Source organism: Acomys russatus, chromosome 15 (genome assembly GCF_903995435.1).
Source record: "Acomys russatus chromosome 15, mAcoRus1.1, whole genome shotgun sequence".
In the NCBI taxonomy this organism is placed as follows: domain Eukaryota; kingdom Metazoa; phylum Chordata; class Mammalia; order Rodentia; family Muridae; genus Acomys; species Acomys russatus.
Genome location: NC_067151.1, coordinates 9618774 through 9631733, shown reverse-complemented (window position 1 = coordinate 9631733; position 12960 = coordinate 9618774). Strand labels below are relative to the sequence as shown.

The window sequence follows — 12960 nt, the reverse complement described above, 5'->3', positions numbered from 1 at the left end:
TCATTGGCTCAATTTGATGGATTTAATTTAGAATATATTTTGAAAATATTAACTAGAAACATTGTTCCATGCCCCATGGAACAACCTTAATACATACCACACACACACACACACACACACACACACACACACACACACACACACAATTAAAAAATGAACTCATAACACATTCTGTACACTATGGAATCAAAATTGAAGTAAATTAATTCATTAAAAGATTTATATGGCTAGATTTTAATTCCTTGAGTGGTATCTGGGCAGACAGAATCTAAAATATCCAGTATAGTTTTAATCTTATAGAACCCAATGAGCTTTAATAAGCAAAGTAGTTCCCAGTAGAACCAAAATGTAACTATTCATTCCTGTGTATGTGTGTTTGTCTGTTTCTCCCTCTGCCGTGTGTATGTGTGTGTGTGTGTGTGTGTGTGTGTGTGTGTGTGAGAGAGAGAGAGAGAGAGAGAGAGAGAGAGAGAGAGAGAGAGAGAGAGAGAGAGAGAGAGACCTCTGTAAACAAAGGAGTTGAACTAATATTTTCAGGATTGATTTTTTTTTTTTTTTTTTTTACATTTAACCAACAACATTGCCAAAGAACACCACCCTTCAGAACTCTCCCTATCCTGGTTTAATAACTTATAATAAAATAATGAAGCATGGAAAAAATGGAGCTTGCATCTGATAGGCGTAGGGTATAACACTATGCTGTCACTTGTTTAATGCTATGATTATAAGTAAGAGATAGTTTCCAATATAAACATTTTTCCATAGTCTGCTTACCTAGTTAAAAACATTTGCTATATAAAATGGCCTAGGCTAGCATTTATTATAGATAATTTTTAAGAATATCAAAGTCAGTTTTTATTGGCCTTAGTAACCTTCCACATTTATTCAATACTTGAATCCACTGCCTTAAAGTATACTCACTGGATGACAATGTACCACTCCAACAAGGAAATCACAAAGAATTTAAAACTTTAAACCCTGACTAGCTGCTGTCCAGTTGTGACTCTGTGTGTGTGTGTGTGTGTGTGTGTGTGTGTCTGTGTGTGTGTGTGTGTGTTGATTCAACCAGTGCCTGCTCCACACAGCGGGAGAAAATGCAAATGGCGCAGACAGATGAGATCCAAAGAAATTCCTTAAGCTTGAAATCTCAGATAGATCACAGTGGATCTTTCAAAGATGTACCTTGGCTCTGGGCTTAGACCCTTGATCCTCCGGTGGAGGCTGGGGGGAGGGGAGGTAGAGATGCTTGGAAGTCAGATCTGCCCTGACAGGGTGAGGCAGCCCTCTTTGACCTCCTAGGAGCCTGCTGCGTTTGCATCTCAGAGGCCACCACGCTTAACCCTGAACTGCAAGCTTCCTTTAATTGTAGACTTTGCTTTCAGTTTCCCTCAGAGCCCTAGCTAGGAGAACTTCCCTGTCCATTCTTTTCTGAAAAGTGAAAAATACCCAAATGTCATTCTAAACCAGGGCACCAGTAGAACATAATGTGTTCTGTCCAAACAGAGCAGAAGTACAGATCTGCTGCCTTTGAAGAGAATAAATTATAATGAAAGGTACAGGGGGAAAGTGAGTCATAAACATGGTGTGTGTGTGTGTGTGTGTGTGTGTGTGTGTGTGTATGCACGCACGTGTGTGCACACACACAAAGGAAAGATGAGTGGTGAGTGATCCCCATCAGCAAATAGTACGCAGCAACAGCAACAAAAACTGCATTTCTATGTGACACTGTCTTTTAGTTATATATTCAGTGTAAGGTATGTGATTAAAATAACATTTCTAAGGTTATTTTAAAACATTGTTGAAGACTTTGGGATCTTACATAATAATATACAAGGGTTAATTAAGAGGCAAACCTCTTTAATACCTATGACTGGAATGTGCAGTCCATGACCTCTCAAGGTGCTTTGAAAAATGTGTAAGTATTTGGGCATATTCTGGAAAGTGTGAAAGCCAAACGTGGCTGTGCATATTTCTACAGCATCAGTGCTGAGCAACAGAGTCGGGGTTATCCCTCGGGTGCACTGCTCAGCCAGTCTAGCCAAAAAGGTGTTCTTCGAGTTCAGCAAGAGGCCCTGTCTCAAAAATAAGACACAGAAGCAACTAAGAAAAACAACACAACACTGATCTCTGGCCTCCACGTACACCTGCATGGGTGAGTACACACATACACACACACACACACACACACACACACACACACACACACACACACACACACTAAATAAAATAAAATGTTCCTATACCTTTTATAAGCATTCCTAATAATAGCACACAAAGTCACACCTGGCAGGTTTTTTAAGGCCAAATGCTTACAACAGGAAGGCCTTTGGTGGTTCAAGTTCAGGCAAAGTTGTCTAAGGAATAATTCTGTTTTCTCCATAAAAATGAGGCACTTATGAAACCGAGAGTAGGAAAGGAAACACATGGAGAAGTCAGGCTTACACTTCTCTGAAGGGGACTCAGTGGAAAACGTAGGGTTCATCTAACTCAGTCAAACGGGATTCAGAAAGCATCATCTGTCAAGCTTAAACTATCTGCATGAATCCTTAATGACAAGTGAGCATCACGATAGATACACCACCACATTCTTGTTGCTACGCTGTCTAAACTTGGGTCTGAATTGATGCAAGTGATGACCTCTGAGCAACGGATGTGCCCATGAACCTCCACTCTGGAGTTCCTGGGGTCCAGCATCATCTTCATTGTCTCTCTCTCTCTCTTGACTCTGCTGACAATCTGCAGCTTCAGATGCATTCACTACAGAGTTTAAGGTCAAGCGTCACTTAAGTGAGGACTCCAGGACCCGAGCTGGCAAAATGAGGGATATTGTTGGTGAAAGTTTGGGAGAATACCCACTTTCCAAATGTGCTTTCCATGAGGGTTAGCACTGTCAAAACGGGACCCATTGTGGGTTCGGTAGGCAAGTAAAGTTTCAGCTATCCCAGAATCCTAGTGCTGACATCACCCAGGAGGAGAAACTGAAGAGGTTTGCATAATCCACCAAAGGCCGACACTAGGCTTCATCTAATCGGTCTGATACCTGCCTGTGCATGCCTGGTAGTAGGCACAAATCAGACACGAGCTCCGCAAGGGCATTGCAGTCAAGCCAAGAGAAGAAGGCAGACACGGTGATGATGGTGAAAGCTGTATCCTAAAATCTTGAAGTGATGCTATGCTCATTCTACACAGTTGGGATGGAATGTCATAGAGAGGCCAAGTCATGCCTCTAGGCGTGCTTCTTCAGAAGGAGCATGCATAAGTGAGAACCTACATAGAGTCACAGAGCAATGTGCACTGATGTGCAGGCTATGGCAACATCAGAGCCAGGAGTTGAAGATACAAGAGGCTAGTAGTGGTCAGACGGCGGCGAGAGGAGCAGACAGCTGAAGACAGGAAGAAGCCTAGAACTCATTGGTTGGTCAAGCCCCACCTGATGTAAGTGCCCTGGTTCATAAGGAAAGAAGCTGGACCACAGAATGATAAAAAAAAAAAAAAAAAAAAAAAAAAACAGGTTGCTTTCATTTCACCCAGCTAGTGAGCAGCTGGGCCAGGATCCCAGGAACCAGAACCAAAGCTCAGAGCTGCCCAGGATTCAGAGTGTAAAGGAATGTACATCTTAGCATCAGCATCGAGTACCAAGCTGGGGGCTAAGAATGTAAGAGCCCATCGGGATTGCTTATCAGCATTGAGCTCATTACTGCTCAAACACACATCTGTATTACGGCAATATCCTCGGTACCCGCTGTTCACATTCACTGAAAAGTCCATTGACGCTCACACGGATATAAACAAGTTGCTCAGTGCAGCCTTCATTAGCAGTGTCCGTTATGTTGATATTACACTATGGCTCCTCGCCCTTCAAAGCCCCAGAGCCTGTGTTCTATGCCCGTGCTAGCAACACAATGCATGATTGTCTGTTGATTTTCAAATGCCCTCTGAACATATATAACTTTTGTTTCCAAGAAAATCATTCCCATCAGATAATATAGCCAATCCTTTAAAAAAAAAAAAAAATAGTTTCTCCACCTCCCTTAGGTTGAGGTCCTTAACCCCAGTTGAACTCCTCAGTAACAGATGTGCAGGAAATGACATCTGGACCTTCCCAGAAAGGCAGGGAACAACTTTCCCTCTGAAGACCCTCAGTAGCAAAACGAATTCTTCTCCCACCATGGAGAACCACACTGTCTCCTAATGGTTTACTGCCCCTGTGCCCCTTGCCCACAAATCAAAGAATTGGGCTAAATAAGAAAAGAGAAAGATTGGTGTCCTGTGGCTACAAGGAGAGGAAGAGGTGTTTCAGTTTGGTGGTGGTGGTGGTTGTTGTTGTTGTGGTTGTGGTTGTGGTTGTTGTTGTTAAGCAATTAATGATAAGCAGCAAGGAAGAAAAAAAAGACACAATATTGCTGTCAAAGATTGTCTTCTAGATAAATGGTTTGATATCAGATTCTGGGATAAGTGCTTTCACCTATCAAAGCACAAGCAAATATGCATGCACGTATACTACACACACGTATACACTACACACACATACACACCACACACATATACACACCACACACACACATACGTACCACACACACATGCACACAATCACACACAACACATATACACACCACACACATACACACATACACACACACATATACACACCACACACATATACAACACACGCACACAATCACACACAACACACACAGTACACACACAAACACACACACCACATATACACACATGTGCACATATGTGCACACACAGAGAGAATAAACAAAATTCTCCATTTGTTTCACAATAAATGTATTGCCTAGTTTGGCTTCAATTGCAATGTGTTCACACTGTGTATGCCCTTTATCCAAGGGCTTAACTTACTGAGAAGACAAACAAGACATTTCCTATGGGCGTATAAATACTTCTAAACCTGAGACCGGATAAAACCATTGACTAGGAGAGGGAAAGGGTATTTTCTTTTGGGGAGTTTTAATTAATAAATCAAACAGGAAATGATTAAGATGTAGTGATTGATTGACTGATTGATTGAAGCTTAGGTCCTTGGCAAACATTCTCCTGATGGGCGTGCATTATTGCTGCTTCACCAGAGCCCAAGGGTGTCACCTCCACAGGGAGAGGTGTCTGCCGGTTCCCACTCCACAAGCAAAGATGCCCAGGGAGAGCAACACTGTCCTCCCACTCCTCAAGGGGTGTCCAATCGCTTAAAGCTGACCTGGCTATTCCGTCAGGGATCACGCTCAATTCAAACACTGCTGTACACATTTGAAATGTTCGTGAGAGCTGAAACCACACAGTGCCAAGCATGGAACCTACCACACAGCAGGGCTTTGTTAATATTTATTGTATAAAATATCGCCAAACCTGACCAACAGCTGCACCGAAGGATTTTCACAAGTGCCATCAGTTGAACAACACCAATGTACAAAATTAAATCCTCAGGCAGATTCTTAACAAGGGTGAAAATCCTCCTCAGCCCTCCCCATTACAACGCCATTGACTCCTGAGTAGGTACTTAATAAAAGAATTAATAAAATCAGTGTGCTAGGTACTGTATCCTTTAGGATTATAATAAAATTAGTAGTCAATGGTTGTACTGAGCATACAAACCAAAAACATGTTTATTGTTGAATAAGAATATCTAAAGTCAAAATTTAAAGTGACTCCAGAGTGAGCACCTTTGAAAAGTCAGGAAACTGATTAAAAACTCAGTCCCACCCCACCCCCACACCTCTTATAATGAAACAGTTCTTTAATAACAAAAGAACTTTTACAATAAAGCAGAAGAGCCCAGCTCGAAGCCAAACTCTCCCCCTATTTTAATCACGGCTATTATTTCTGAAAATGAAAATGGCTGAGGTCATTGCAGGCTATTTCAGGCTTTGCATGGCTTGGTCGTGTTTTTCCCTTGGCTTTGAGCCTCCAACATTACCAGCTAAATGTTATGGGTTTTGCTATGTGCCCTTTCAAATCTCATTCTTTTTAATAATGGACTTTATACAAATAAATTAAAGCAAATTCCACTTCACCCCCCCCCCAACAACTCCAGATGGAGTCCACACTCGCAAGAAACCTGGAACTTGCTTTTCTTAAAAGTAAGTAAGTAAATAAATAATACTTCTTAGAACAACGTGACATGGTTCTCCCATCTGCATAAAACACTGTGTGTTTGTCCAAAAAAATGCTAAAATGAACAAAACTGTAAGGTCCATGTTGTTCTTTTGACCAAACTGAAACAGCTTATATGGAGGCAAGGAAAATGTCAGAAACAGAGTCCCATCAGATGCTGCTGAGAGGTGAAAGATCTGTGCACAGCCATAGAGAACCCTGATGGAACCAGTGTTCACAATTATCAAAAAACTGAAGACACTGATTTCACATAATCACACACTCCTTTTAGATAGGATTAATATTTCACTGACTTTCTGAACTTACTTTATTTTATTTTATTACTTGTTTTATTCTAAGTTGCTATCTTTTGGATATTTTTTTAAATTTTATTTTTGTTTTATTTTATTCTGGTTTGCTTTCAAGTCATGCAGAATAGCTCAATCTCTAAAGAGCCTCTGCTCACACCCAGTTATGAGAGTGACATACATACATTCGGTGAAGCTCTGGCTGACAAAAAATGCCCTAAGCTCTGTTTGTTTGTTTGTTTTTGTTTTCTTTTGTTTTGTTGAAAATCAACTTGCAAGACCAATGTACTAAGCTTTTATAAAAGAGGTGAAATAATTTTAAACACGGACACACAATGAGTTTATTTATTTAGAAACTTGTTAAATGGAGTCTGGGAATTCAAATATTCAATGTTGACATTGTACAGAACTGGCCAGAAGCCAGGCCCTGGTCTCCAGAGGGACCCATTGGGCAAGGAATCCAGGCCTTTCTCTCCTACTACTTGAACTAAAAAGGTAGAAGCCATTAGTTAGACCCACAGCAGTATCTGAACCAACTCAAACAATCTGCCCCAACCAGGGCACTTCAAAGAAGGCCAAGTGTGTTTAACTCTTTAGTGGTGAACTAGAGCAATATGTCACATTTCCACAGAGTTATGTAAACAGTTTCTCCCCTGTGCAGAAATGTCTCTGAAGTGTCTTGTGTGGCAAAAAAAAAAAAAAAGCAAAAGCAGTTAACAAGAATCTTTTTTCTCTGAATATATTTAGGGCAGGAATACAAATGTGTGCGAACTAAGGGTCTGGAAGAAGTATTCTGCCCTTCTCTGGTCCCTCCCTGTCCTCTGCGCTGTCCTCTCTATGTAGCCAAGTTCCTTGAAAATCCCATTAAACTCCTCAGGAGGCCAGGAGAGTGGGAAGAAGGGAAGAATCTAATTTTAGAAAGGGAATCCTGGCTAGAGGGATGGCAGGATGCTGAGGGAGCTGCTGGTTCCCGTCAGAAGGAAGAGCAAACCCTCGTCTGTCACAGAACTGCCTGCAGCAGCTCCCAGTCCAGAAAGGGTTAAGCGCCACTCCAGAAAATGCTGCTTGGCACCCACACACCGGCCCATGCCCCTACCCCAAAACCCCTCCTGCAAGGCCTTAGGGAAGGAAGGCTCTGCAGAGTGTGTGAATAAATGAGGATGTGCACAAGAATGTTCCAGAACCAGGGACAGGACTGTGAGAGTCTTATCCATGGTTTGCATGTGTCTACACTGTGGTTGCAAACAAAGCTCAAGGCAAGTGGTGCAACAGACACTAACCACCCTGGGGAGCGTTGAAGAGGGGGCACACTGTTTAATCAAAGCCTTGAGCTCAGAACTAGAAGTCTGGGGAGGAAAAAAAAAAAAACGACTGGAAGGCACTGGGAATTGTATGCTCTGGGGGAGCTCAGACTCGTTCAGCTGGGCGACTTTCCCTGCCCCACCCAGATGGCCCACGAGGGCCAGTTTTCTCTGCACCCAGCAGTTTGGAAGTGAAGAGTAGGGGGTGTCTTTATCTTTATAAAGTGTCTACATCTTTATAAAGAAATGATCTCTGTCTAGCTCCCCCCTTAGCTTGGGAACCCAGAATGTGCCAGTGACCAGACAAGTCAAGCCCCTCCACCTTGAGGCTCCCTTGCTTTCAGCTAGGATAGGCCCTCTGGGGAATGCCAGGAGAGAAGCAGGGAGCTACTAACTGTGCCCTCCTTTTCTCTGGCCCAGGTTAGATCCATGCAGGAGTGCTCAGCTGTGGCTTTCCTGTTCCACTCCATGCTGTAGCCTCTGTTAACCTGCTCCGTACTTCCAAATGCAGAACAAAATAAACTCTCAAACGCTCAGATCCTTAAAAAGAAAGTGCTTGCAAGACCCATTACTTTCAACGAGAGAGAGAGAGAGAGAGAGAGAGAGAGAGAGAGAGAGAGAGAGAGAGAGAGAGAGAGAGAGAGAGACTTGTTAATTTCTATTCGTTAATCTTCCAACGTGTTGAGCGTCAGTACACGCCGGTAGGCCCAGGCTGCAGGGAGAGACCTGCCTAAGGAAAGCGTGAGATGGGGCTATCCTCAAACATTACAAACTCAGTAAGGCACAGGAACAGAGGCACACAGTCGCTGAGGCTCCCAGTCGGCGGCTCACTGAGGCTCTGCAGCTGAGGAACCATCCTCTTCCCCCACAGCGTTGGGGATGCGGGGAGAACAGAAAGCGTAATTAACCTTCCCCTAAACACAGATCCAAGAGGAGGTGCGTGCGAAACGCGGCAAAGCGGTGCCTCAACATGCCAAATGAAATAAAAAAGCCCTAAGCCAGGGTAATGATCAAATAATGGCAAATGAAACGCCTTCCTAGAAGGGGCCTCAGCCTCCGTCGGGAACAATTTTTTTTCTTTCTGCGAAGCAGCCTGAAATAAACAAATAAGCCTGCACTTGAAAGCTAGGCTGTATCTGGTTATGCGAGTCTAGTGTAAGGAGCCGGCCTAGCCGGGCTATGAACCCTCATTAGACTCTTAGGTGCTGGGCCTCCAGGAGCGAGTTTAAATACGGGAGGCTGAGCTGGGCTGGTGTGTGCCTTTCCTACTTTGGAGCCTGTTTTCAAAGATGAAGCACAGAAGTAACAAGTGCTTGCCCTGCGCCAGGGTTTTTGATAATGTCACTGCCTTCTGTGTTTTGGGAGACTTCTGGGGTGGGGTGGGGGCTGCAATAAGGGAGTTGCTGGATGCAACTTGTTAGTTGCTTTGGTTGAAACCCTGAAGGCTGGTACTTTGGCAAAGCGGGGTGGGTTTCCTTTCCCTATTCTGGACTATAGATGAGCACGGCAGACCCTGCCTCACTTCCTTCCCACCCTTGAGAAGAGTGACAACTGGAATTTCTGGCAAGGTCCAGGTGCTTCTCCAGCTGCCCCCCCCAACACACACACACCCCAAATTAAATGGCTGAGAAGTCTCCCAGCAGCCAGAGTGGGCTTGCATTACTTAGTTTTCTTTTCTTGAAGATGGAAACGTAAGTGAAAGGTTTAAAGACAGTGCACATGTCAATTTTCTTGCTTTTCCCTTTTAAAAAAAAATGTGGTTTTTTACATTAAACCTTTATATCCTCCTATACGCCTTACAACGAAATTATCAGTTTCAAGTATTGTGTAAAAACAAATCCTTATAAGTTAGACCCAAGGTGGTGCGTTCAATCTGTCCCAATTAACATTAGGAAATATGTTCAAGGTATGTGATCTCTGGACTACTATGCTTTAAATAAAACCGAGCTAAACTGGCATCCACCAAAAATGTACACAAAAAACAGAAAGAACAATCAACTTATCGGTGAAAGAACTATTTGTGCATGGTTTGTTCCCCGTGTAGCGCTTCCATTTGCTGCAATTTACGGCAAATCGGTTTTGTCTTGTTTTCTTTCAGATATGCTGGTTATTTTGCCTCTTCCTAACTCATGGGGGTGGGAGGAAGGCGGAAAAAAAAAAAGAAAAGAAAAGAAAAGAAAGAAAGCACCAGTGCGGGCAAGCAGCTAAGTTTCCGTTGGATGATTGCACCGCAGGGGTCAGCCGCCACCTCTGCCACGCGCAGTTCGGCGGCGAAAGGAAATAGCGCTTTAAAATACAAAAATCCGTAGTTTTGATATGATTTCCTTTATTGCTCAGACCGTAGCTGGAAAATTGCACAAAGCAGCGCCCGCGTCTTGGGGAAGGCAGTAAAGCCCTGCTAGTGGGAACCTGGGGCTCAGCAGGAAAAGTTCCTAAGGCTGGGGTCCTGCTCTTTAGAAAGCAGACGGGCATCCTTACCCACACCAGATAAAAACCAATGTGTCTCACATGCGGTGACAAGTCTCATCAGATCAGAAAAGAGGCTCAGCTTCTAGACCGTGAGTGGGCTGCGTGGTGTACAGCGTGCTCAGCAATTAAAATAGCTAGGGCGCGCGCGGGACTTGAGGTGGGGGGTGGGGGTTGCTTAAGAAAATTCGAAGGGTTTTGCGTTCTGCTTTCGCTTCGTCGGATGCCAGGCAACCAGGCAGGGTGCAAAGCCTTAGGCTTTCATTTCACAACTTACTGCTCTGTTGAAACGATCTCCCCGCCTCCTCTCAAACACACACACACACACACACACACACACACACACACACACACACATACACACACACACACACACACACCTAACCTTTGAAATCTTAAAGCCATCAAGCATGTGTGCATTTATTCCCTCTCAGATGAAAATAAAAAAGGCATCGGGCTCAATGAAAAGCCAACGGGAAAAACAGTTCCGTTGGCGCACTTTACACTGTTGCAACGAAGTGAAGTGAGCGGTATTAGCCGGGAAAGAAGCAGGCTGACTGATGATGAGGCAGACGGCCCTGTAATAAGGTTGATTCCTGCAACCTGAGTTCCGAGGGAAAAGATGCCGCTAGGGAGTGCGTGAGTGCACCACTCCGGTGCGGGGAAGCTGAAGCTCGGAAAGGCGCCTGGGAAGACTGCGTCTCACCCGGCGTTACGACGTATTCTCCACGCTGGGAACGCAGTGCACCCGGGGTGCTGCGACTGCTGCGGGCGCCGCTGTGCCAGGATGCGACCGGTGGTGCCGCATGGAGCGCCTCCAGCCCTAAATTCCAATGAGCAAGGGATGTGTGGGGTGGGGGCTCTTGGGGACATCACTAGGGAAAACATATTACCCACATCCTATTTTTCGTCTCTCTGGTCCGAAACAAAACAAGTAAGAGAGTTTGAGATTTCGCAAGTCCAAGTACGAGGGCCAAGGGCCGCACGGTCTGTCCCTCCCGAAGCAGCTCTGACAACCAAAGGAGTACGCTACAAGCTGCTCGCCGGGTCCCCTTGACTCTGGGCAGAAGCATTTGAACGGACCCAGCCGAATCGCCAATTAGTCCGTGCTAAGCAACGCTTCCTATCCAACCCTGTCTCGGCGGCGTGTCACCCAAGCTCTTTGCTGAAAGGGTGGGGGATGGGAGTCCCATCGACCCTGGCCCCAAACCCCACTACCCTAGCCCCGCGTGACCAAGGCTGCTCTGTTCCGGGCAGGCAGAGGGCGCCGGGGAGATTGAGTGACCCGGGACTCCGGCTGCACCCAGAAAGTGAGCAGCAGGCTGAGCTGCGCCTTCTCGACGGCCCCAAGTTCCGACAGCCCGCCCCCTGGGGGTCACTCGGCGACCTGCCAGCGCGGGGTTCTCGGGTCGGTGCGCGCCTACACGGCCTGGTCTGTGCAGCATTCGCGGCTGGCCTCGCGCCTTCTACGCCCGGGCCTGACCCTGCTGGCGCAGCCTTCTCTCTCTCCACCTGCCGAGTAGCTCTGCGGAGCCGGGAGCTCAAAGCTGCCAGTGCCCCAGCCCCCACCCCCAAATCCCCAGGACCACGGCCCCGCTCTGCCTTCCCTTCTCCAGGGCTCCCGCCTCGCCGCACACGCCGCCGCGCAAAAGGACCAAGTGCACAGCGCCCACTACCGCAGCCGGGGCTCGGCGCAGCGCCGATCGACCGCGCAACTTGCAAGCGGCCGCCTCGCAACTTTTCCCAACTCCAACCCGACCGCCGGCCGCTGCGGCTGCCAAAGCCACCCCGGCTCCGTCGGAGCCCGCCACCCATCTTAAACCCCAGAAACAAACCGAGCCTCGGAAAGGCGCCCTTTCCCTACTCGGCCCCCCACCCCCGCTCCCCCGCTCCCCCGCTCCCCCCCTCCCGCTCCGGGGACTAGCTGGTTGGCCAGAGGCGACTCTCCCCCGCCTGGGGGGAAGGGAGGGGAGGGGGACACATTCTCCTCTCCCCCCACCCCTTCGCGCTCACTCGCGCGCGCTTTCCCTCCTCCCACCCAGCTTTTTGCTGCCCCCACCCCCACCCCGGAGTTGCCACAGCTGGTCCTGGTGCCGGGTTTAGGACTACCGCGGCTCCTCTACGCCCAGAGCAGGAGCCATGTCGCGGAGGCTGGAATCGGCAGGTTGCTCCGGCTACAGGCTGCCCTGCGCCTGCCTTCCAGCCACCCAGAGGCCCCGCGCCAAAGCAGCCCGCGCTCTCTCCCAGAGCGCTAGACACAGATATGCAAGATGGCAGAGGAGGGGGAAAAGCCAATAGAAAAGGGATATTGCACCTACTTGTGGCCAGTTTCCTTGCCCTGCCTTTGGATCTCATGCTGTGCCCAGTCCTGCAGCCGCTGCTGGGTGGTTGGGTTTTGTTTTTTTTCCCCCTTGGATCTTTTCCTTCTTTTGGTCTCTCTCTCTCTCTCTCTCTCTCTCTCTCTCTCTCTCCCTCTCTCTCTCTCTCTCCTCTCTCTCTCTCTCTCTCTCTCTCTCTCTCTCTCTCTCTCTCTCTCTTCTCCTTCTCTCCTCTCTCTCCTCTCTCTCTCTCTCTCTCCTCCTCTTCTCCTCTCTCTCTCTCTCTCACGCACACACACTTCCACACTCGGTCTTTCACTCTCTCTCCCTCCCTCTCTCTCTTTCTCTCAATCCACACTCGCTATCTCTAGCATTGTCAGTTTGGACACCTTCGCACATGCGCGCTAGACGCCCCTCCAACATCTCAGCGCCGCCAAAAAAAGTTTGGAGCGATTT

The 12960-nt window shown here is 46.9% G+C and overlaps 1 protein-coding gene across 7 annotated transcripts in view; it reads right to left on the bottom strand.

The window, feature by feature from the left end:
• Nucleotides 1–12669, bottom strand: part of Mecom (MDS1 and EVI1 complex locus) — a 565452-nt gene extending 552783 nt beyond the window's left edge. For 4 of the 7 annotated variants that reach the window (XM_051157015.1, XM_051157013.1, XM_051157017.1 and 1 more), the window contains exon 1: nucleotides 12505–12668. In XM_051157015.1, coding sequence (XP_051012972.1) covers nucleotides 12505–12541 — 37 coding nt within the window. In that variant the 5' untranslated portion in view covers nucleotides 12542–12668. Of the gene's footprint in view, nucleotides 1–12504 lie in introns of all 7 variants that reach the window. The other 3 variants (XM_051157010.1, XM_051157012.1, XM_051157018.1) reach the window with 2 other exon arrangements.
• Nucleotides 12670–12960: the final 291 nt, after the last annotated feature.